This window comes from Pan paniscus, chromosome 2 (assembly GCF_029289425.2).
Source record: "Pan paniscus chromosome 2, NHGRI_mPanPan1-v2.0_pri, whole genome shotgun sequence".
Taxonomy (NCBI): Eukaryota; Metazoa; Chordata; class Mammalia; order Primates; family Hominidae; genus Pan; species Pan paniscus.
The window spans coordinates 71155282-71176819 of NC_085926.1; the positions used below are offsets into that span (position 1 = coordinate 71155282).

The 21538-nt window shown below is 40.4% G+C and overlaps 1 protein-coding gene across 12 annotated transcripts in view; it reads right to left on the bottom strand.

The window, feature by feature from the left end:
- The window catches only part of FOXP1 (forkhead box P1), a 629894-nt gene that overhangs the window by 241777 nt on the left and 366579 nt on the right, over positions 1-21538 (bottom strand). For 11 of the 12 annotated variants that reach the window (XM_055110136.2, XM_034956872.3, XM_034956873.3 and 8 more), the window contains one exon: positions 3147-3337. In XM_055110136.2, the coding sequence (XP_054966111.1) occupies positions 3147-3326 (180 nt within the window). In that variant the 5' untranslated portion in view covers positions 3327-3337. Of the gene's footprint in view, positions 1-2737; positions 3014-3146; positions 3338-21538 lie in introns of those variants that run through there. The other variant, XM_057301829.2, reaches the window with a different exon arrangement.

The window sequence follows — 21538 nt, forward strand, 5'->3', positions numbered from 1 at the left end:
ATAGCAATTCGTCTCCCAACAATTGTTGCCCTTGTGGGACTATCAGCCCAAGGTTACCAGATATTCTAATTTTTCAAAAGAAGATGGAAAAGCCAGATTTGCCCCATTTCTCTAGGTTGTCAACTAACTAATTTTTAGAAATGACAATACCATTTGAACGCAATTAAGCCAACCTATAAACAAAACTCACTATGGAACTAGTGCACTCCATAGTGAATCTTTGTCAGGGCCCTCCCATTCTGAAAATGGCGTTTGCTGTAATTTGTAATTATCTTTGATAATATGAAGCAAACATGGAAAGGTTTGCATTTATTTATTTTATATCCTGGCACTGAGTAAAAACTCTCCCCGTATCCTCAATGATGGTATTGGTGCAACTGGAAAATCCTCCAACATTCAATATAACACACAGCGTAATTAACTCGTTTTTATACCAGGCCCATTTAAGCCAGATCTTTGTGTTCCATGGACTTCTAACATATTTTACAGTTCTAATTCTCTTCCACTGTCCTACATTAATCAAAGCTGTAACCCCTGTTGTCTTTGTACTACGGAATCTGAATGTGCCCCTGGCGAGGAATGGGGGAAAAGTCAACAGGAATTAAATTTCAGTGCAACTGTTTACTCAACTGTGGCCTGCAGTTATTGAAATTTTATCCGTGGTTTTGTGTGACTACCGCAGTAATGAATTCAGCATGGCTATGATTTTCTCACTGCTGGTATTCTCACTTCAAGTAAAAACCTGTAGAATAAAAATGATGAAAACAACCATAGTCCATTGTAGAATGCTCACATTTCTCCGAACTGTCTAATTGTTGCAGTTTTCAGTCTGGAAGAAAACTCTGATAACTCTAGTCCTGTAGAAATATTTTCAGGCCTGTAGTTTTTCTTATTTCATCTACAGATTTCCCTTTTCCCCAACAACCTGTTAAAAGCCTTATCATATACTTAGGGGAGTTGAACAGCTGTCAATGTTATATTTTAAAAGACTTCAAAAGGCTTTGCTAATCACAATACAGGGGGTTTTAGCTACAGTGATAGACCCCATTGCTTTGTTTCTTCCCAAAATGTGTCAACGACATACGGAGAAAAAACTGTCATAAAAACATTTAAAAACAGTATAAAAGTCTAATCATAATACATTTCTTGACCTTTGTATCAATAACCCATAACAACAAATTTTCCAAAGTGGTCACAGCCAAAGGAAGATGTGGATAAATATGTTTGCAACTGATACTTTTTAAGGAAGATGTTGGTGAAATATGCTTTTATAATTTTATTCTATGTAGCCAATTTGTTATCACTGTTGTGTGTGTGGGCGCATGTGTGTGTGCGCATGTTTCGATGGTTTATATGTAAAGTTTTTTGGCTGGCTTACTACTTTGAGATCCTGAATGATTTTTAGCTCCTCAAAAAAAATCAGAATTTCCCATTTATGTAATTAATGTACTCTAAATATTAATTATTTAGTATCACCACATCAGTCAGTAGTAGCCCCATATCAAGTGCTCAAGTGCTTCATAAAGAAATGGGCAATCTTGACACTTGTCTGGTAAGGGCACAGAAGATAGCATTCAACTACATTAACTATTTGTTCTGAATAAAATGGCTGAGAACATCACATGAACATGTACTTGCACAAATACACGGAGACCCTTTTACTATATAATGCTGGGTTTTGCTAACAACCTCACTGGTTGGAATTTGGCCATCTGCACTAACTTAAATGCACAAAGTTTATACACAACAAGCATCACAAATTCCAGCTGAAGTGAGCCCGTGGTGCAGGCACAGATGGGTTTGGGCTGCCAATGAAAGAAAGATCAAATCACTTGCAGGAAGTCCTCTGAATTAAGACTTTTGCTGGTCTGTTACTTTTCCTTTCTTTCGCTTTGTTGCATCTTTCTCCCAACAGGTTCCACAGGCTCACGTTGGGTCCACCACCTTGTAAGGAGCTAACAGTCTAATCATTCCTTATTCCTTAAAAAACTCTTCGCAAGGAGAAAATAAAACACGCTTTAGAGCTTGTCTCCAAGTTGCATCCCAAACAAGCTTAGCTTCTCTGACACAGATTCCAAGAAAATGGTTTGAGCACTTTGTCCCTATGTTCTTCCTCCCCACCAGAGTTCCTGCAGCTTTCAGAAAGGCCCAAAGATACTTCATTCTTTTTAATTCACCTGTTTCTGAGTGGCGCCATAACTATGTTTCGAATAAGTAAATCAAGAACAAAACAGGTCATAAACCATCTATTATTATTAACAAAGCCTAATAATATTTCCTGATTCCGAGGAATCAGGAAAGGCGGGAAAACCAAAGCCAGTCTTCAAGCAAATGTTGTTTACTTATTTGAATTTTTATCAACACTTTGACAACAGAACACTATTTCTTGGGTCGCCTGTACCATTCGGAAGTATTTTACCAGTCACTCACAGGTACCCAGGTCCATACCTGTAAAAAGTATAGCTAACAGGAATGAGTACATCCCAACTTATGTACATTTTGGGGAGGCACCAATAAGAGCTAATTTAAAGCAGTAAGACTTAGCCACAAACCCACTGCTGCATGAATACAGGGAACATATGTAAATACTCTATACCCCCAAATCCTACACGTAGAGGGAAGCAGCTTCCTACAGTGATGCCCGTGTTCTAGATGTTTTGGCTATTATCTCGCCATCTCCGCCTGTCTTTCTATGTGTTTATTTCAACTCTCCTTACTCATCTACTCTTTTTCTCCCTTTTATTCCTTAGCTCTTATTTCCTTCTTCACAGGCTTAAGCCTGCTTTTCGTTTAATTTTTATTTTTGCATGAAAGCAGCGGGAACCATTTCTCCAAAGAATAATTTTATTCAAAATGGGGAAGGGTTAGGCTGACACACAGGTCCACTCATCTTCGTCTCAGCAACTGCTTCCCACAAGGGGACCTGCAGGACTTCCAACTCCCAAGGGCTTGAAATTAGTCTCTTAAGCCAACTGCTGGGACTCCTAGAGGGCTGATCGTTTATGAGATGCCACTGACAGACAGAAAGACAGATGGACAGACAGGTGAACACAAAACACTGATCGCGAGATCGTGATTAAGTGTAAAATTTAGCAGTAAAATTCGCACCCACCACCTCCACCTCCCAAGAATCCAAAGCCCAGTACCTGTTGCTGCTGCTGCTGGGCGTGGGCGAGGTCAGCTGCCCCGATGTCCACGGCCGGCGTCTCTCCGTTGGACCGCCCCTCCCGAAGACCGCCGCACTCTAGTAAGTGGTTGCTGCCGCCCGACCCATTCTGGATGGCTGAACCGTTACTTTTTGTCTCAGTCCCAGATTCTTGCATCATGACTCAAAAACCTGATACAAGGATTTCCAAGATGGGGGGTGGGTGGGGGGGAGAAAAAAAAAAGCAGCTGTTAAAACAGTTGTTGTGCCTAAGGAGAAGGGCCTTGGTTTAAATGTTGCCAAAATCTGTAAACAGTTGTCATTTTCTTTCACTCAACTTATCCCCTCATTAGTGGGCCATGCCCCTAGTTTCAGGTCTGAAACTGTCATTCCCATTTCAAGTTTCAGTAGTATTGTTTTAAATATATTACTTTTTTACCCTTAGAAAAACTAGTATTTGTAAGTAAACCTAGAATTCAAGATTAAATTTTTCTTTTTTCTTTTTTTTTTGAGATGGAGCACGGCTCAGTCGCCCAGGCTGGAGTGCAGCGGCGCAATCTCGGCTCACTGCAACCTCCACCTCCCGGGTTCAAGGGATTCTCCTGCCTCAGCCTCCGAGTAGCTAGGATTACAGGTGCACGCCACCATGCCCGGCTAATTTTTTGTGTATTTTTAGTAAAGAAAGGGGTTTCACCATGTTGGTTAGGCTGGTCTCAAATTCCTGACCTCGTGATCCACCCGCCTCGGCCTCCCAAAGTACTGGGATTGCAGCCACTGCGCCCGGCCCAAGATTAAATTTTTCTTCTATCTGGTTCCTTTGCTCAAAAACCAGCAAGTCATCCTATAGAGCATATTAGGTATAAACATTAAATTTTAACACGTGCAGGCACTATTTGTTGATATTACACTTTTTTTTTTTTTTTTTTTTTTTTGAGACAGAGCCTTGCTCTGTCGCCGAGGATGAAGTGCAGTGGCGCTATCTCTGCTCACTGCCTCTGCCTCCCGGGCTCAAGCAATTCTCCTGCCTCAGCCTCCCAAGTAGCTGGGATTACAGGTGCCCACCACCAGGCCCAGCTAATTTTTGTATTTTTAGTAGAGACAGGGTTTCACTATATTGGCCAGGCTGGTTTTGAACTCATGACCTCAGGTGATGCACCCGTCTCGGCCTCCCGAAGTGCTGGGATTACAGGCCTCGTGAGCCATGGCACCTGGCCGAAGGTACTAAAATTCTAATAAAAAATATATATATAGGCCTGGGGGCGGTGGCTCACGCCTGTAATCCCAGCACTTTAGGAGGATGAGGCAGGTGGAACACTTAAGGTCAGGAGTTCGAGACCAGTCTGGCCAACATGGTGAAACCCTGTCTCTACTAACAGTACAAAAAAAGAAAAAAAAAAATTAGCCAGTCATGGTGACAGGTGCCTCTAATCCCAGCTACTCGGGAAGCTGAAGCATGAGAATTGCTTGAACCTAGGGGGTGGAGGTTGCAGTGAGCCAAGATCACGCCATTGTACTCCAGCCTAGGTGACAGGGTGAGACTCCGTCTCAAAACAAAAGAAAAAAAAATAGGGTGCAAAATGAGTAGCTAGAAAATATCACTTAGGGCCAGGTGCGGTGGCTCACGCCTGTAATCCCAGGACTTTGGGAGGCCGAGGCGGGTGGATCACGAGGTCAGGAGTTCAAGACCAGCCTGGCCAATATGGTGAAACCCTGCCTCTACTAAAAATACAAAAATTAGCTGGGCATGGTGGTGTGTACCTGTAATCCCAGCTACTCAGGAGGCTAAGGCAGGAGAATTGCTTCAACTGGGACCTGGGAGGTGGAGGTTGCAGTGAGCTGAGATCGCACCACTGCACTCCAGCCTGAGCTACAGAGCGAGACTCCATCTCACAAAAAAAAAAAAGAGAGAGAAAATATCACTTAGGTGTAAATACATTTCACATTCACTCTTATTACTCTCTGGGCACAAAACCATTATCCCAGAGAGCCGATTCAGCACTTGGCTCAGAAAAGATGTTCAAAGATGAGAAAAGACAGATAGCATTTGCTAATACCAACTGCTACCATCTACTGATCACCAGTGTTGGGTCAGGCAGGCCCTAATGCAGGTGATTTACACATATTCTCCAATTTAGTGCTGATGATGATTGTTACCCCCAGTCTGCGGATGAGAAAACTAAGGATCCACAAGTTATTTAGTTTGTCCACTACATGTCACAGCTAGTAATGGTGGAATCAGGATTTGAAGCAGTTCAGTTAAGTCAAAGCCCTTTACCACAATGTGTATTTTTAAAGTTGAGGTTCAGTGGGGGCAAAACAATGAAAACGGCAGGCTCACACTCCAAGTTCACAGACCAGAATTTGGAAAAGGAAAAGCAACAATCATTAAAGGAAGTGAAGAGTTCAAACATGAAAGCTGAGAAATGCCTGAATAATTAAGACTTTAATGTGAAATACCAATCCCAGATTAAAGGGCAGAACATTTTTACGCAAACGTGTTCCAATTGTGGAAGGACATATGTACAACCAATGCTACAGATTTCTGCCCCATACATGAAATGTGACAACAGGGAAATTTCAATCTTTGGGTATCTTTAGAGGACATTGTTTTCTTGCTAGAAATTGGATGAAGTCTGTTTTCTGCAGACTTGCACAAAAACCAAATGGAAAAATTAAAAGCAGAAAAATTCACATGTTTCTTCATTTCCTTTCACTGTATAGCATGATCCAACTTGATACAGACTCTTCATAAATCCAAAGATGTATATATTTTTTAAGTTGATCCAATTCAAAAGTGGATTGAGAATGGCATTTTTCACTAGCAGGTGGGAAACAAACTCAGAAGTAACAGCTGATTCACTCTCATTTTTTGATTTCTATTATTATTTTTTCATTCTCATGTCTTCAGATCAGACTCTCTAATAATTACAGTCCTTTAGAAATTGCAGTTATATTCTTACTGTCCACAGAGTAAAGCATCTATCAAAAATAACCAAAATCTTCCCTAAGATATAAGAATCAGGTAACAAGATAATTTGTGACAACATGAGTGCCTTGTTCATCACCAAAAAAGAAATGAATTAGTGAAACCTAGGTACTTTTCCCTGGGCGTTTCAGTCTCTCTTCCACAAACTTGCCCCTTTGTACAGAACTAAAGGAAAAGAGCCGGGCGCAGTGGCTCATGCCTGTAATCCCAGCACTTTGGGAGGCCAAGGCAGGCAGATCACTTGAGGTCAGGAGTTCGAGACCAGCCTGGCCAACATGGTGAAACTGCTCTCTACTAAAAATACAAAAAAATTAGCCGGGCGTGGTGGCACATGCCTGTAATCCCAGCTACTCGGGAGGCTGAGGCAGGAGAACTGCTTGAACCCAGGAGGCAGAGGTTGCAGTGAGCAGACAGCATGCAACAGAGCAAGGCTCTGTCTCAAAAAAAGGGGGCGGGGAGAGGGGAAAAAAAAGAATTACAGGAAAAGGCACAGTGTTAGGTATTTAAGCAAGAGAGCATTTGTCTTAGAGTAGATAGCAAGGAAATCCATCTAATTATCAGGATATATCTCAAATATATATAAAGAAAAAGTCTATAGATACAGATTTAAAAATATGTATATATAGATATTTTTCCTTCTGGGAATACCTTCCCATACCAGGGACTTGATCCCCAAAAGACAACAACATTGCACATATATAAACTCTATCCCTGCCCTAAGAATGAGGCATAAATATTTAGCCAAATATCCTGTCCTGATGGAAGAGAACTGCAGGTAGAATGCTGCTTTCAGACTATGTGGCCATCGGGATCCCAGGCCTGAGAGCAGGTGTCTAAGAGATTGGTCCTGCTTTTGTTTCCTTGGTGAGACACCATTCTGGTGGGTGGAGTAAGAACAGTCTCCAATACACAATTTGATGAGAAGGCCCTGTTTTTGCTCCATGCAGTTCCAAAGCAGACTGCCAAGTCCTCCAGTACAAGTTTTGCAGGCATCAAGCCAAGCAGCTTGGCTTGTGAATCAGGTTTGTGAGAGTGCAGGCTTTGGGACCAAAATTGCATAAAGGATTATTTTGGTCTGAGGATGTCCTTAATTAGTCAAGTGCTAACAGTAGTATGTAGGTTGGAAGATTTAAAATTTCCCATAATCTCCCACACCAATCAGGAGAAAACAGCTTTTTGAAAAGCACATGTGAAAAAATAGGAGTGTCAATGTCTAAGAACATTTCTAACAGTGTCTGGGCCAGCAATATTTCTATCAAACGTTCCAAGTCATTTAATAAGCCTTTATATCTGTATCACACTTCACAAATTGCAAAAGCCCTCTGATGTGCTTTTCAAACTTGTAACAAGGCTAGGAGGGAGATAAGGCAGGTAAATGTTATCCCCATTTCACAGATAAGAAAACTAAAGCTCAATCGGTTAAGGGATAGAGGTAGCCATAACTATTCTGTTTCAGACATGAACTTGTCCATTATTAAGAATCTCCAGTTTGTAAAGTCCTGTGCTGGGTAGTGGATAAGGAAATTAATGAAAAGAAAACTAAGGAAATTCCAGAAAAGACAACAATGAGAGTGGCAGGTGGACAAAGAAAAGCATTAAAATACAATGATATAAGCCATCTGCACTATTTTGCAAACAACTGTCTTTTTCTTTTGACTTTTCACTATTAGAGTCATCTGAAATCAAGTCAATATATAGGAGAGGAATCTATCTTCTCCATCATGGGATGTCGCACCCTCTTTTCTTCGAGGAAGCTTGTCTCAGGCACCCGGTTTGCATAACCTCTGCTTCTCTCTGGGGGAATAACTAACCCTATAACTAACTAACTGCCTTGCTCCATGACATACTGACAGCAGAAAACACTGTGTAATCATACAAAGTGCCTGAATACGAAGGTATGGCCACACCATACCCACAAACAAGTCCTTCCTCCAGAAACAAGACCAAAGCTTCCTCTGCCTTCCTGTGTGGCATCTCCAGATGAACTGAGACTGTTTAAATCACGTGATCCATTTAATATAACCCTACAAAGGTCAGTGCTGCAATTGCATAGATGTCAAAAAGCCTAAAGAAGCCAAAATGATCTACTTCTCATCTTGCTTGGAAACATTACAGAGCTACTGACTTCAAAGGTTCAATTTTTGTGCTGGAGGGACTTGTAGAAAAGGACAAGGACTGAGTTTAGCATGCTTATTTATTGTTGTTGCCAACAGAGCTGCTCTCTGGAAGTATTCTGGAAAATTCATAATGTCCAGGCCAATGTATTTATAGTAAATTAAAGCTGTGCTTTATTATTATGATTATTTCCTTGGTTACAGTGTTGATGCTGAAAATTTAGGGAAAATAAAGCCCTTGTTATCATGCTTGTGAAAGATTTTAAGCTAACAAAAAGTTCAGTCTTGATTCCAGGGCAGTTAATTAAGGTTGACCAAGTCAGGCAGAAGTAAATTAACTTGGCTGATCAATTATTTATATGAAGCAGAATAAATGCCCTTAAAGAACTTGGTCTCTTCATAAAAGGATGTGTAAATTAAACTAAACATAGTTTTGTAAAATATGCTTCTATTTCTATGGGGAGAAGAGAAGTTAATGGTGAAATCACTATTAGGAAAATTATTAGAGTAATTACACAGTCCACCCCCCATCCGAAAAGAAAAATTCTCTTTCTCATTGTTCATCCACGTGCAGAGAAAAAAGGAAGATGGCATGCAATTCTGAAGAGATAACAGAAGCTCATGGAAAAGGAAGGAGGAAGGAAGGACGGAAGGAAGGAGGGAAGGAAAAGAATGTGAATTTCACTGTGTAGATTTCATTATTTTGGAAATATTGAACACATGCCTCTTACTTTATTGTCAGTTAACTCCATGCAGTTAGTAGACTGAGAAAGAATAAGGATGAGACTCAGACTAGCTTTAGCTCTAAGAGAGGTACTTTTAAAATTACTCATGTTGCATCATTAAGATTTAAAACCTTCAATAATCGTGTTCATGCCACTGAGGAAAAAAGAAGACCAACCTGTCTATATTATGATATAAAGCATACATTTAGTTCTGGTTCTCATCAAGCAAACGAACTGGTTCCCTTTTAATGTGCAAAGGGTTTACAAGGCAACATAAGACAAACAAAGGAGTTTTAAGCAGTGGGGTGCAGCTCCACAGACTTTTTTCCCCTAGTAGGCAAACGGTAGGGTGGCCTAGGATATTAAACCAGTTCTGTACTCTTTAATGCTCGTGTGGGTGTTACTCTCTTCACAACAGAGAAGGAATCAAGCAATAGAAATCCCAGATGAAAGCCACAGACTCTCAGTAGAGGACTGCAACAATGGAGACATCACATTTGCTAGCATGAGGGCCATGCTTTTACACTGCTCACACGTCACCTGGCGAGATGCTGCTGGAGCAGGTGGCATTGAGGAGATGAGGCACTGACTGGTGGAGGGGATGACAAATGAGACTTAGTGGTTAAGGAAGCAGACAGAAAGATGGCAGCCCTAAGATGTAGAGTTACTGTCTACAAATGGGCTTGGATGGGCTACTCTTGAAGAAAAAAACAAAAAAGGTAGATGGGAGGAGAAAGAACAAAACAAGAGAAACAGAGTTAGATCAGACAATTGTTTTCTCACCTGAGATAACTTCTACAAATTATGAATGAACCCTACAGACACACCATTTGTCTATCCACTGTCCTACTGACCCGGGTCCCATTTCATGGAAAGACTACCCAAGAGCCAAGTTTAGGAGGCAAAGTCAGTGTGCTGACTGTGTTATGAAGGCACCGTCTTCCAATACCACATTTTCATAATTATAACAGAAAGGCGTAAATTTTCTAATGCATGGCAGTTCAAAAAGTAATCAAGGGAATGAGCCGGAGGGCTATTTTAATGTATGCAAAGCTAGAGACCCACAGTAAATGGGAGGTAAGCTACAATGAATGCAAAGTAATGCACACATACTACAGTCCTGGTCTGATGAGGGACGGCTAAAATTAACACCCAATTAATTTCCGAATTGACAAACAAATGAAACCCATAAATCTACTTTCTCATTAATTTTCTTGTGGTATAATTTAAAGCAGTAATATGAGGGCCAAAACTGAACATTATCCATCATAAATATCAGAAAGATAGCACTGTAACACCATAAATTATGCATATTACCTGTTGTTAAAAATGATTTATGTATTATCGACTTTATCATGCACCATAGATGTCTATCTACATGTATCTTTAAAAATCTGGAATTTCATTTAGCCCCTCTGGAAAAAAAGTTCAGGAGCAATGAAATTGTCAAAAGCATGTTTAAAAAAAAAACAAAACCAAAACAAATGTGGCCACTCATTTAGCCATACAGGAGATCAGGGTAAAACTGGAATCATTCCAGGTCTCAGGTGAGTAGAGGCTAAGAACCCATGGAAGTGAGGAGTTGGGCCTCCCCGGGGAGGAGAAACAAACCAGCTGTAGGGGCACCCCTCCTAGAGAACATAGCATCTGTGTCCAAACGGCGCCACTGACCTGTCCTGCCCTCTGGAACGCAGGAGGTGCAGGGCTTGGTACACATAAGCAAAGGCAAGATGCATTTGAATGCATCTGACATGGCCAGTGGGGATCATCTATAGCTATGATGACCAACGCAAGCAAGGAACACCAAATTGGCAAAAACTTAGAAAACCCATGCTTATTTTCAATAATGTAATACGGCAGCTTTCTTGCCTTCAAAAGAGGAAGAAAAGAAATAGGAACTAACTTGTATTTATCAATTAAACCAGGAATAGTTTATATTTATCAATTAAATGGAAGAAGCATTCAGATTAAAATAGTTTGCTTGTCCACTTTCCCAGCTCCATTTGTTTAATAAGAATAATAAATAAATACATCTTTTATCTCAAGTTTAACTTTCAGGTATGCCTTGCACATAACAAGAATTTAACACATAATTACTAAATGTCTGACTAAATGATTAAATGACAGAAAATTCCAAGGCCAACCTCTTGATCAAATGAGATCAAGGGCTTGTGCTGGCCTCCAACTTTTATATTCCAACTTTAAAAATACTCTATTTCCTGTATACTTCTTTAACTGTTTTGGTGTTCTGAAACTCCAAAAGTAACAAGCCATTAATTAAATCTGTTAGGTCTTAAGAGAAGTAGGATGATCTCATTAAACATTGAAAGATAATCAACCAATGAAATTTCCTACAAAAACCCACTGGAAACACTGAATATATATATGGACAATTCAGATGGGCTGGAGAAGGTAGACAATGGGATGTTTAATTTTCCCTGTAATTCATGACTCAGAATAGAGTTGGCGGGATAGGGTGGTAATAAAATAATGTTCCTAACAAAAGCACAGGCTTCCCCCTTCTTCACCAGGCTTTCAATGTGAAGACAGGAGACTTCATATTTCCAAGGAAAAAAAGGATTTCTGCATTCCAATGCCAAGGCAGTAAAGTTGTTCAGAGCAACTGTAAATGTCTTATTCTTCAGAACTGTCTTCATCAAACTTTCTTGGATAATGTTATCTTTATAAGACACCAATGAGCGCAGATAACAAGTTGACCCCGCTCCAAAAATTACAGATGTCTAAATTTATATTTTTTAGCTTTTCAGCTCTGGTGGGTCTTGGTTCGCTTCTTTCCTAATAGACAAGAGTTTAAGTGCCGTAATCATAGCAACTGTGGGCAAACGAGGGAAGTTAGAAAGAAGCCGCTCTAGGAAACAAGTACAAAGCAGAATGCATACCCACTCCCTCGCATATTAATCCTGAGGAGCTCAAATAATTAAATAGAGACTGAAAAGGAGCTTTGCCAATCCAGTGCTAGGCTGTTTGCTTTGCCACAAGGAAGCCTCTGAAGGTCAGGCATGATGGGGCCAGGTGTTCTGGGGAGCGTAATTAAAATGCATTTTTACAGAACAAAATAGATTTTAAGTTTGAGAACTAACAAAGCCCGCGGAACTTTAATCATTTGAACATTCAAACAGCTGAATTCTCACAAATAGCCCAGTGGAATAAAGTGACCAACAACCAGTTCAGAAAAGTCTTTTTTTTTTTCATTTCTATATTTTCTATCATTTAATGTACATGAGGCCAGGTTCATAACATCGATTAATGACTGGCGTGATCTATGACACACTTCACGTATCTCCCGCTTTGGCTCAAGCCCCTCACCGCTCTAGTGGCCAAAGTGAACAATATGTTCACAGCATCATGGTAATGTAGTGAATGTGGGCCATCAGAATTCTGTTGCTTGCATTTCTCCGTTGTGCAAAAGGAACAATTATTTAATTTTATCCTTCAAAAACTCCAATATACATATATGTATTTTCCCCCCTGAAACTTGCTCTCACAGACAGATGAGCAAGGCTTCTCTGACATAAAAGACCACCATTTGCCTCTGCAGGTCATGACCCTCCAGCCTCCACCCTCACCCTGGTCGGTGTTGTATCTTTGTAATTTACAGCAAATGCTAGGAGAGCATGCCTCATATTGAAACACAAGGCAAATTCAGAAACAGCAACAAACAATAACTTAAAAAAAAATGATGACATGATGCGAGCTGAGAGTTTTCTCTACTGTTTGCAAAACATGACAAAGGCCAGGCTAATGTTCAGGTCTTATCTAAGGTGGCTCCCAGTGTCCAAGGGACAAGCGTCATGTGCACACATCAAACTAGATAAAGAGCCACATGCTTGCTTTACTTAACTAGAAATGATACAAAGCATAAACTCACTTTAAAATGGACAGGTAAGAACCACAGGTAAGAGTAAAAACACTGGCTTTTAAAAATACATTATGCATATTAACTGTGTAGTTTCTTCCCAGTTAAAATATCTTCATTTATGGCAGGGGGGATTTATTCAGAACACATCAAAGTAAAAGTTAATCCTCCCTTCTCAAACTTGACAAAGAATACATGCATCCAACAGGATCATATCAAGCCTACAGGACAACACGCAAGATAGACACAGTAACATAAAATCCAAGGATTGTACCTTTCAATGGTGACTGCCTTGTTCATAGTACTAGACTTTTTCTCCTACACCTTCTAAGTCCTTGTTTGTTGCACAAAGAAATTTCTAGCCATCCGATGCTCTATTACTGAGCTAGTGGCCTTTCAGGAGAGCTCTCTCCCTTCAGAAAAAAGCAAACAACTGCATAGATATCATTACACTAAGGAAATCTCTTAGAAAAACCAAACAACTTGCTAATCTCACCAGCCCCTTCATCCAAGCAAAAGATAAGAAAAGCAAACCTAAGTCTGTTTCAACCACATTCCAGGGACAAGTTCCCCTTTTTCTTTCTTTATCAAAATTCTAGCATTTAAGTTTGTGTGTGTGTGTGTGTGTGTGTGTGTGTGTGTGTGTGTCTGTTAAACAGACCTTGCAGGATAAACTGTTGCTCACACCCGCAAACAAAGCAATATCTGTTTAATAACGATTGCTGCCATGGGTACAGTAAACAAGGGGCCCAGCATTTGTGTTTATGAACAAACACATCATCTTACAAGAGCAATTTAACATTAACCAGGTGGAATAATCAACAGATTTCATAGGTGACACCAGGGGCAGGGCTAACGTAAACAGAACTGGGGAGGAGAAAGAGGCCACTCTTTGAGAATCAAGGTCGAGGTAAATGCATTACAGAGTAAACAGCTGGGAAGAAGGCAAGATAAACAAACAGTCATTCTTCTGACATTTAGAGAGGCAGAAAGGTTGTATGTTACATAGATCAGCTGCTGACCACCATGAAATCAAACCGGTTGGAGACCAAGCCTGCTTGTTTGCACAATGCCATGTTTGCTTATAAACAACAATTTGCTGTTACCAACATCACATTACTCATCATCATATAAGCCAGAGTGAAGCCAGTCAGATCCGCTTAACTCTTAACTGGTGACATTACTTAGAAATTAAAAAACAAAAAACAGGCCCCTTTAAGAAAAAGAGGTCAGTCACCCCAAAATAAGACCAAGAGACCTCAGTCAATACCCTTTTATTTCCTGGCTTGCAGATAAAAATAAAGCATCCACATGGTTTAAACTACTGAAGGTTGGATTTGAAAACAGCTTTAAAACACTATAATGTTTTCATGCTTCAGTAACTCTGCATTCATTTCTTGGGCTCATCTTCTTTTATCAATGAAATATATGGGTCAAACACAGATTCGAATCTTTAATGTTTCATCCAGAAGGAAAACCTTAATGCTCCAGTCTCCCCATATCAAGCTTCTATTCTAAGATACCTTTAAGCCCAGTGGGCCCATAAACAGATGTAGAGCATTCTCAACTACTCTGCAAAAATCCAACTATATCAGTTTATGATGTTTTCCTTACAAAATATCAAAAAATAAAATAATCAGTTGATGTCCCATGTAACCACTCAGGGGTTCATTCTGTCAGCTTATCAATAAAATCTTAGCTCTTCAAAGCCCAGAATGAACAATAAGTTCGGTGTGTCCCTAACAAAAGTGTTAAGAAGAAACGTTTAATCTCTAAAAATTTCCCTGATGTGTACTACCACATAAAGCAGCTTACTGTGTGTTATAAGAAAGTTACCATGCCTTATCAGAGATACTATATTTAGAAACACAATCTGCAATTAAAACATTAGTTTCAATCTATTTTACAGATACTTTAACACCATTAATTTAATTTTGATACATGTGAAAAACCTCCTTCCATTACTTAAAATTTAATAAGCAAAACATACTGAAAAACAGTTTGGTAATTTATCTATATCTTACACTTATAATCAGTTAGCTAATTTTTTTAAATTCTGCGTGATGTCAGTGCAAAGTGCAGCAAAACACTGTCTGCTGGATATCCAAAGGATATTAAAAAAATAAAGATACACCTAAGTGGATTCTGGCAATTACATGATTAACAATCAGGTTATTGGAATTTTCCACTCTGTCTAAAAAGAAAGTAACAAAAATTGTGTTGGTCTGCCCCAACCCCCACAACAGATATCCCCCTCCGGAGTTCCACTGTGAATAAACTCCTCAACCTTCTCTAGCTGCTCTTGTTTCCAGGCCTTGCTTGAATTATCTAATCTTTGTTCTGCAAACCTAAAGTCACAAAGTAACTAGTGTGTTGTCTTTCATGTTTTTGTTTTGTTGCTCTGTGGTTTGTTCCCTAAGTCCCTCTCTGCCAACCATCATCTTTCCCCAAATCAACATAGTCCCTGAGGCCTCGACAATGTCAGGGGAAGAAAATTTCCACTGAGCATTCAGTGCCCTGGTAGGAGGCCATTTTTCAGGCTCAAGGACCTGTTAACACCTGATGGACATGCAGGGAAGGGACATCAAGAACTTCCCTTAAAAGCCCTCTAGGGCTGGAGCTGTTCTACTGCCCTTGAGAAAGAAAATCAGACTTGCTCAACTGATTGATGATGCAAGTCCGGCTGCTGGAACAACTAACAGAGAGAATCTTCCTCTAATGTTTTGAGAACAGAACGTTCTCAGATTCCGTGCTCACTACCCTACGGATGACTAGGAGGTAGAGAAAAGTGAAGGGGCTTCTATAACCAACACTCCAGTGAAAACCTAAGAGAAAAATAAAATGAAAAAGTCAAAGTGGAGGGCTGTGTCCTGGTATCCTCACTGTCCTGTCTTCAGGAGAAAATGCTGATGATTCACTCTCTGCACTTCAGCCCTTGTCCAGTTCTCCTGAGCTTCAGTTTTTATTTTCTTTTCCTGAACCCTGGATGAACCAGAATATTAGTAAAGGATTATAAACATAGTTGACAATTCTAAATGGTAATCCAAAGAGTTGTAACAATTTCCCTTCATAAAGGGAAATCATAATTGAGTCCTGGAGTTTTGAAAGCTAGGCTAAACCTGGGCATATAATCATTGCTTGAATGGGGAACTCTTTTCTGTTTGAAGATGGTTTCACCTATTCCTTATCAGGAGCAGGATAAATAATGTGTCTTCTTTCCTCTTCCCCAGCAGTGGTGTTAAACTTGCCCTAACCCACATTTAGTTCTATTTTTCCATTTTTATTTTTGAGATGGAGTCTTGCTCTGTTGCCCTGGCCAGAGTGCAGTGGCGCAATCTTGGCTCACTGCAACCTCTTCCTCTTGGTTCCAGTGATTCTCCTGTCTCAGCTTCCCGAGTAGCTGGGATTACAGGGGTGTACCACCAAAACTGGCTAATTTTTGTATTTTTAGTACAGACAGGGTTTCATCATGTTGGCCAAGCTGGTCTCCAACTCCTGACCTCAAGTGATCTTCCCCCCTCAGCCTCCTAAAGTGCTGGAATTACAGGTATAAGCCACCATGCCGGGCCCACATTTAGTTTTACTTCTATGTACCCAGTTTACTTTTTTTATTCCCCATGAATCCCAAATTGTAAAAGTTTTATTTTTAAAAAAGTACATTAAGAAGGCTTTTATATAAGCTGTTCAACAAATTATTTTTAAAATAGAAAATAGTTCTAAGGAGGCCTTGGGCTAACTCAAGATTGGGAAGGACTGATTTTTCTTTTCACAACTCCTCCCCAGAATGAAAATCTTACAAATTCTGAGAATCTCAGAAAGGTTGTGGCATCTTAGTGGACACCGGAGCTAGTTTCCCAAGCCCCATGCATTCACTTTTACTTCTATCTTCATTATTTTCACCATCTCCATCCACATCTACCATATTGTTATTTTAAAAAATCATTCACTTTTGATAAATAAATCTACCTTCAGAGGAAACTTTGTATCACTTCTTCAAATGGAAAACCAGTATGTAACCCTTTGTAGGTGAGAAAGACTTTTATAATGCATGTTATAAAACCTAACCAATGATATTAAATTCTGCTAGAACCTGCTGTTTCTCAGAGGCTCTGAGTGGAACCATGTTCTTTCTTTGTTAAATAATGAGCTTACAACTGGTAGAGACAGATTAAAGATACTAGTACCAAATTGAGACTTTCTCCTCGGCTTTATCAGAAGGATTAAAAAAGAATTGAAAATGGAATTGCTTCAACATTGAACCACAGTAATCCGAATTGGTGAATGATTTATGAGCCACCGAAAAATCCTCTCCAAACCTATCTGTGAGTGGTACAAGGCTCATATATTGGGCAACTGAGCTACAGGAGACTTAAGAGACCCTCATGAACCTCCACGCTATAATCTTGACCCTTAAGCACTGGATTCCTAACAGTGCAATTCACAAAGCACGTACTGAGGGGCTACATGGACATTTACACTGCTAAAGACATAATCAACCAAGAAGCCAGATTCTTTACACTTGCCCCCAAACCAAATGAGGCTCTTAGTTCATGGGTATTACGCTTGTAGAAGACACCCTAAAAACCAGTAGTTCCAACAATGAGCCTCCCATCCAGGCCTGCCTTTTCTCACACCATCAAAAAACTTGTGCATCAGCCACTTAAGTCATGTCGCCTTTCCACAATACAAGTTCAGAGTTTATTTAGTAGCAAGTAACTACTATAAGAACTATAAGCATATCATTCAAATGCTTTATTGGTCAAAAAGATGAATGCTTTTATTAATCCAACCTTTTTGTAATGGAGTGCCACTGATGACCCAGCATTAGCCTCATTCCCTGCTATTAATCACACTTCTAAGAGCTCATTTTGCCTTAAAATCTTAAGAAATTGCTATAATTTAAAGACATGGTGTCTACATAATGGGAAATGCTTCATAGATTGTATCATTTCAGAAAATACAGTATATTTTTATGGGAACAATGACATGATGCTAAGGAATTACAAAATGGGAATATATATATATGAATGAATAAAAAGAGAAAAATGTAAGCTTCCTTTCGTATTTGTAGCTTCCCACATCTGTAAACTTTAATCACTACCTTTGTGAAGTCCATTAATCCAAAGGCATGGGCATATAGTTTACATAGATTAAATCCAAAATAACACTCCCAAACAAATGAAAATTAAATGAAGGGAGAAACTCTAATGTAAAAAGAAAGATGTGGAAACACACGGTGTGTTTTAAGAAAATTCCATCAGTGGTATATTCCTCATTCATCATCTGTAATTCCTGTGCCTTGTTTGTCCATGTGAAGACAACTAAGGCAAGCCCTTCAGTAAAGGATTCAGGACAAACTACAGGCATCTGCCTATTTACATTCAGCAGAATTTTAACAATATAATGATGTCCTTAACACGTAAGACCTTTTCTCATTAAGCTACCCTTCAAGACCATTTAACACAGCTGAACACCATAAAGAAATGTATCTGAAAGAGTTTTTTTCAAAATACAGAGCTAAAGTAAATCTTTTTTAAGGCACCCCTTCAATTTTTACCACCACACAATTGAAATGCAGCATACACATGGCCGGGCATGGTGGCTCACGCCTGTAATCCCAGCACTTTTGAGAGGCCGAGGCAGGTGGATCACAAGGTCAGAAGTTCGAGACCAGCCTGGCCAATATGGTGAAATCCTGTCTTTACTAAAAATACAAAAATTAGCCGGGTGTGGTGGTGGGTGCCTGTAGTCCCAGCTACTCGGGAGGCGGAGGCAGGTGAATCGCTTGAACCCGGGAAGTGGAGGTTGCAGTCAGCCAAGATCATGCCACTGCACTCCAGCCTGGGCGACAGAGCAAGACTCCATCTCAAAAAAAATAAAATAAAAATAAAATGCAACACACATATGTATATATTCAAATCTTACAAACACATAAAAATGGTAACATTGTGTTACATGATGAATGAAGGGTGCAGTGGGTTCCAATCAGGTACTACAATGATGAATGGATCTAGAGTGAATGGCTGGGAAGTACAAAGAATCAGTCGGCCTAAAAGTCAAGAATGCAGATATTGTCCCTACAGTTAGCAAGGATTGAACTTGGAATCTGAGAAACAGCCAGAAGCTGGTGATAAAGCGTACTTAGGTGGAGCTGGGACAAAAGCATCTGCCTGCTTGGTGAGAGGCAAGTCCAGCTCTGGCTGAGGGGCCCCTTCGCACAGAGATATGCTCCGCCCATCCATCCATGTGCTATCATGTGGTCTAGATAAGCACCTAGACCTTGGATCTCCCCCATGGGGAAGTGCTGAGCCTGGGAGGAGATTTAGAAAGAAACAGAAGTCCTTTATCGAGCTACCTTAATCATGCTGTCACGAACATGCCAACGAGAAAGACAGGGCTTGAGGTGCCCTGAATAGGTAGAACAGGTACCAACAGTGGGGCCACTTCTCTTTGCCTGCTGAGTGCTGGGGCCACTGGATGACTACAGGGTCAACGGCGGGACCATCTGATGTCTGATAATGCCAGATTCTCAACAGGATTCATTCATCAACTAAACACCCAAAGAAACTTTTGAAAGGGTGTTGCTACTCCCTGGCATGCCCATGGTAGCTGTGAGGGGTGGAGGTACTGGACATCTTTGGGACAGGAACAACACTCTAAAATAGGGAATTAAAATTACTAGTCTTCTTCACCTGTAAACGGAGACAACAGGGCTCCTAATAACGAGCATGCTAAATACCCGAGTTAAGATTCATCAAAGATCACAGCCATTGTTGATCACGTTCTCCCCCAAAAGAGAGAGGAGCGGGGGAGAGAGGATCATAACCTATGCACAACCAATTGATGAGAAGAGCCAGTGCATTTATCCAAGAGTAGACCCCTGTGGCCCCTTCCATAGGAGACTAGTACAAGGGATCTGTCTCATGACAAGGGTTTCCCATAGAACCACATATACCTCCAACAGATGAGAAAGTGATCAACCTTCGCACTGCAACTGTGTTGCAGGCTATGACTACACAAAGCATGGTTCTGTGGACAGCCGCAAAGGCATCACCTGGGAGCTTGTTAGATATGCAAATTCCTGAGCCCATCTCAGACCTACTAAATGAGAACTTGCATTTTAAAATATCCCCAAGGTGATTCACATGCATATTAAAGTTTAAGAAGGCAGGTCTGGTGGAAAACAGGCAGACATACTTGGGCTTGATTTCTAGCTCAATTTTTAAGTTTTCAACAAGATATCCCACCACTCCCTATTCTCATTTCCTCATCTATAAAATCATGCTGTTCTGCATCTGATTTCACTCGTCCTTCTAAGCAATATTTATTCTATAGTTAATACAAAACATGCCAGGCCCTGTACTGAGTGTTAGGGTGCCAACATGGAACAAAAATCAATACAGTTCCATCAACATGAAGGTGATTGTCTAATCAAGAAGACACAGATTAATCAATTAGACATATAAATAAGTGGAGATTAGAATTGTGATAAGTGCTACCATGAAAAATGCACAGTGTTCTGAGAGCACAGAGGAATAATGTATGTAAAGTGTCTTGTATGTAGTAGGTGCTCAATAAATCACAGTGATTATTACTAGCTCATAAAACCCAGCCCTTTGGGAGGCCACTGCAAAATTCTCAAGTGCAAATACTCTTCTCCCCATCATAAAATGAACGTGAACTAAGACTGAATTCTCAGTTCAACTTAAAGAAAAAAATGTGTTTTGCTGCTGTCTCCTGGCTATATGAGGACTATAACATCAATAAAGTCAACATTTCTTCTAATGACAGCTTAGAGAGCAACACTAACTTTCTGGGTTATTGTTAAGAATCAGCTCTTGTTTACCAAGTTGTAGTTAAAGGGAAAAATGCAGAGCAGGGCAGAGGGTAATACTGCAAGCCAGCCCTGTTCAAAGCAGTCTTTGATGACCATTTTAAAGCCTCGAAATCTAAAGAAAATCTTTAATTGGCTTTTCAGCAGCATTTCTCCTTTGTATATGCAGTTTGTTGAAGTCAAGAATGTACATGCTAATAATTGCAGATAGGATTAGCATCCTGCACCTTATACTGTGGATACAAGTGGTTGATTATTAGTGCACCTGGCATGTGTCTATATAGCAAGAAAACTGGACTGAACAGGAATCAAACAGGGCTCCTAACCAAATCCCCATCACTGACAACTCCCACCCCAGGAGCAGAGGCGCCTTGAGTCCATCACACTGAATGAGAAGCTTGCACAGCACTGCACCTGGGTGTGTTCACTTCTCCTTAAAATAGCTCTCCAAAGTCCCACCTCTTCCTTTTCCTCATTTCGCGTGAACTCACAAACTTTACAAAAAATTAGCCGGGCGTGGTAGCGGGCGCCTGTAGTCCCAGCTACTCGGGAGGCTGAGGCAGGAGAATGCCGTGAACCCGGGAGGCGGAGCTTGCAGTGAGCCGAGATCGCGCCACTGCACTCCAGCCTGGGCGACAGAGCGAGACTCCGTCTCAAAAAAAAAAAAAAGAATTTAAGTATGATTGAATAAGTCTCCATGTATTTACAAATTTCTGGTTCTTTTCCACAAATGTGGCTTCCTTCCAACAGGTGTAGATTTGTGATGGGAGAATTCCGACCTCACTTTTATCTGAATGTCCGTCAACTCAAGAATGTCCAAACAGAATGGTTGATTTGAATGGGCTGGGAAGCTGGGG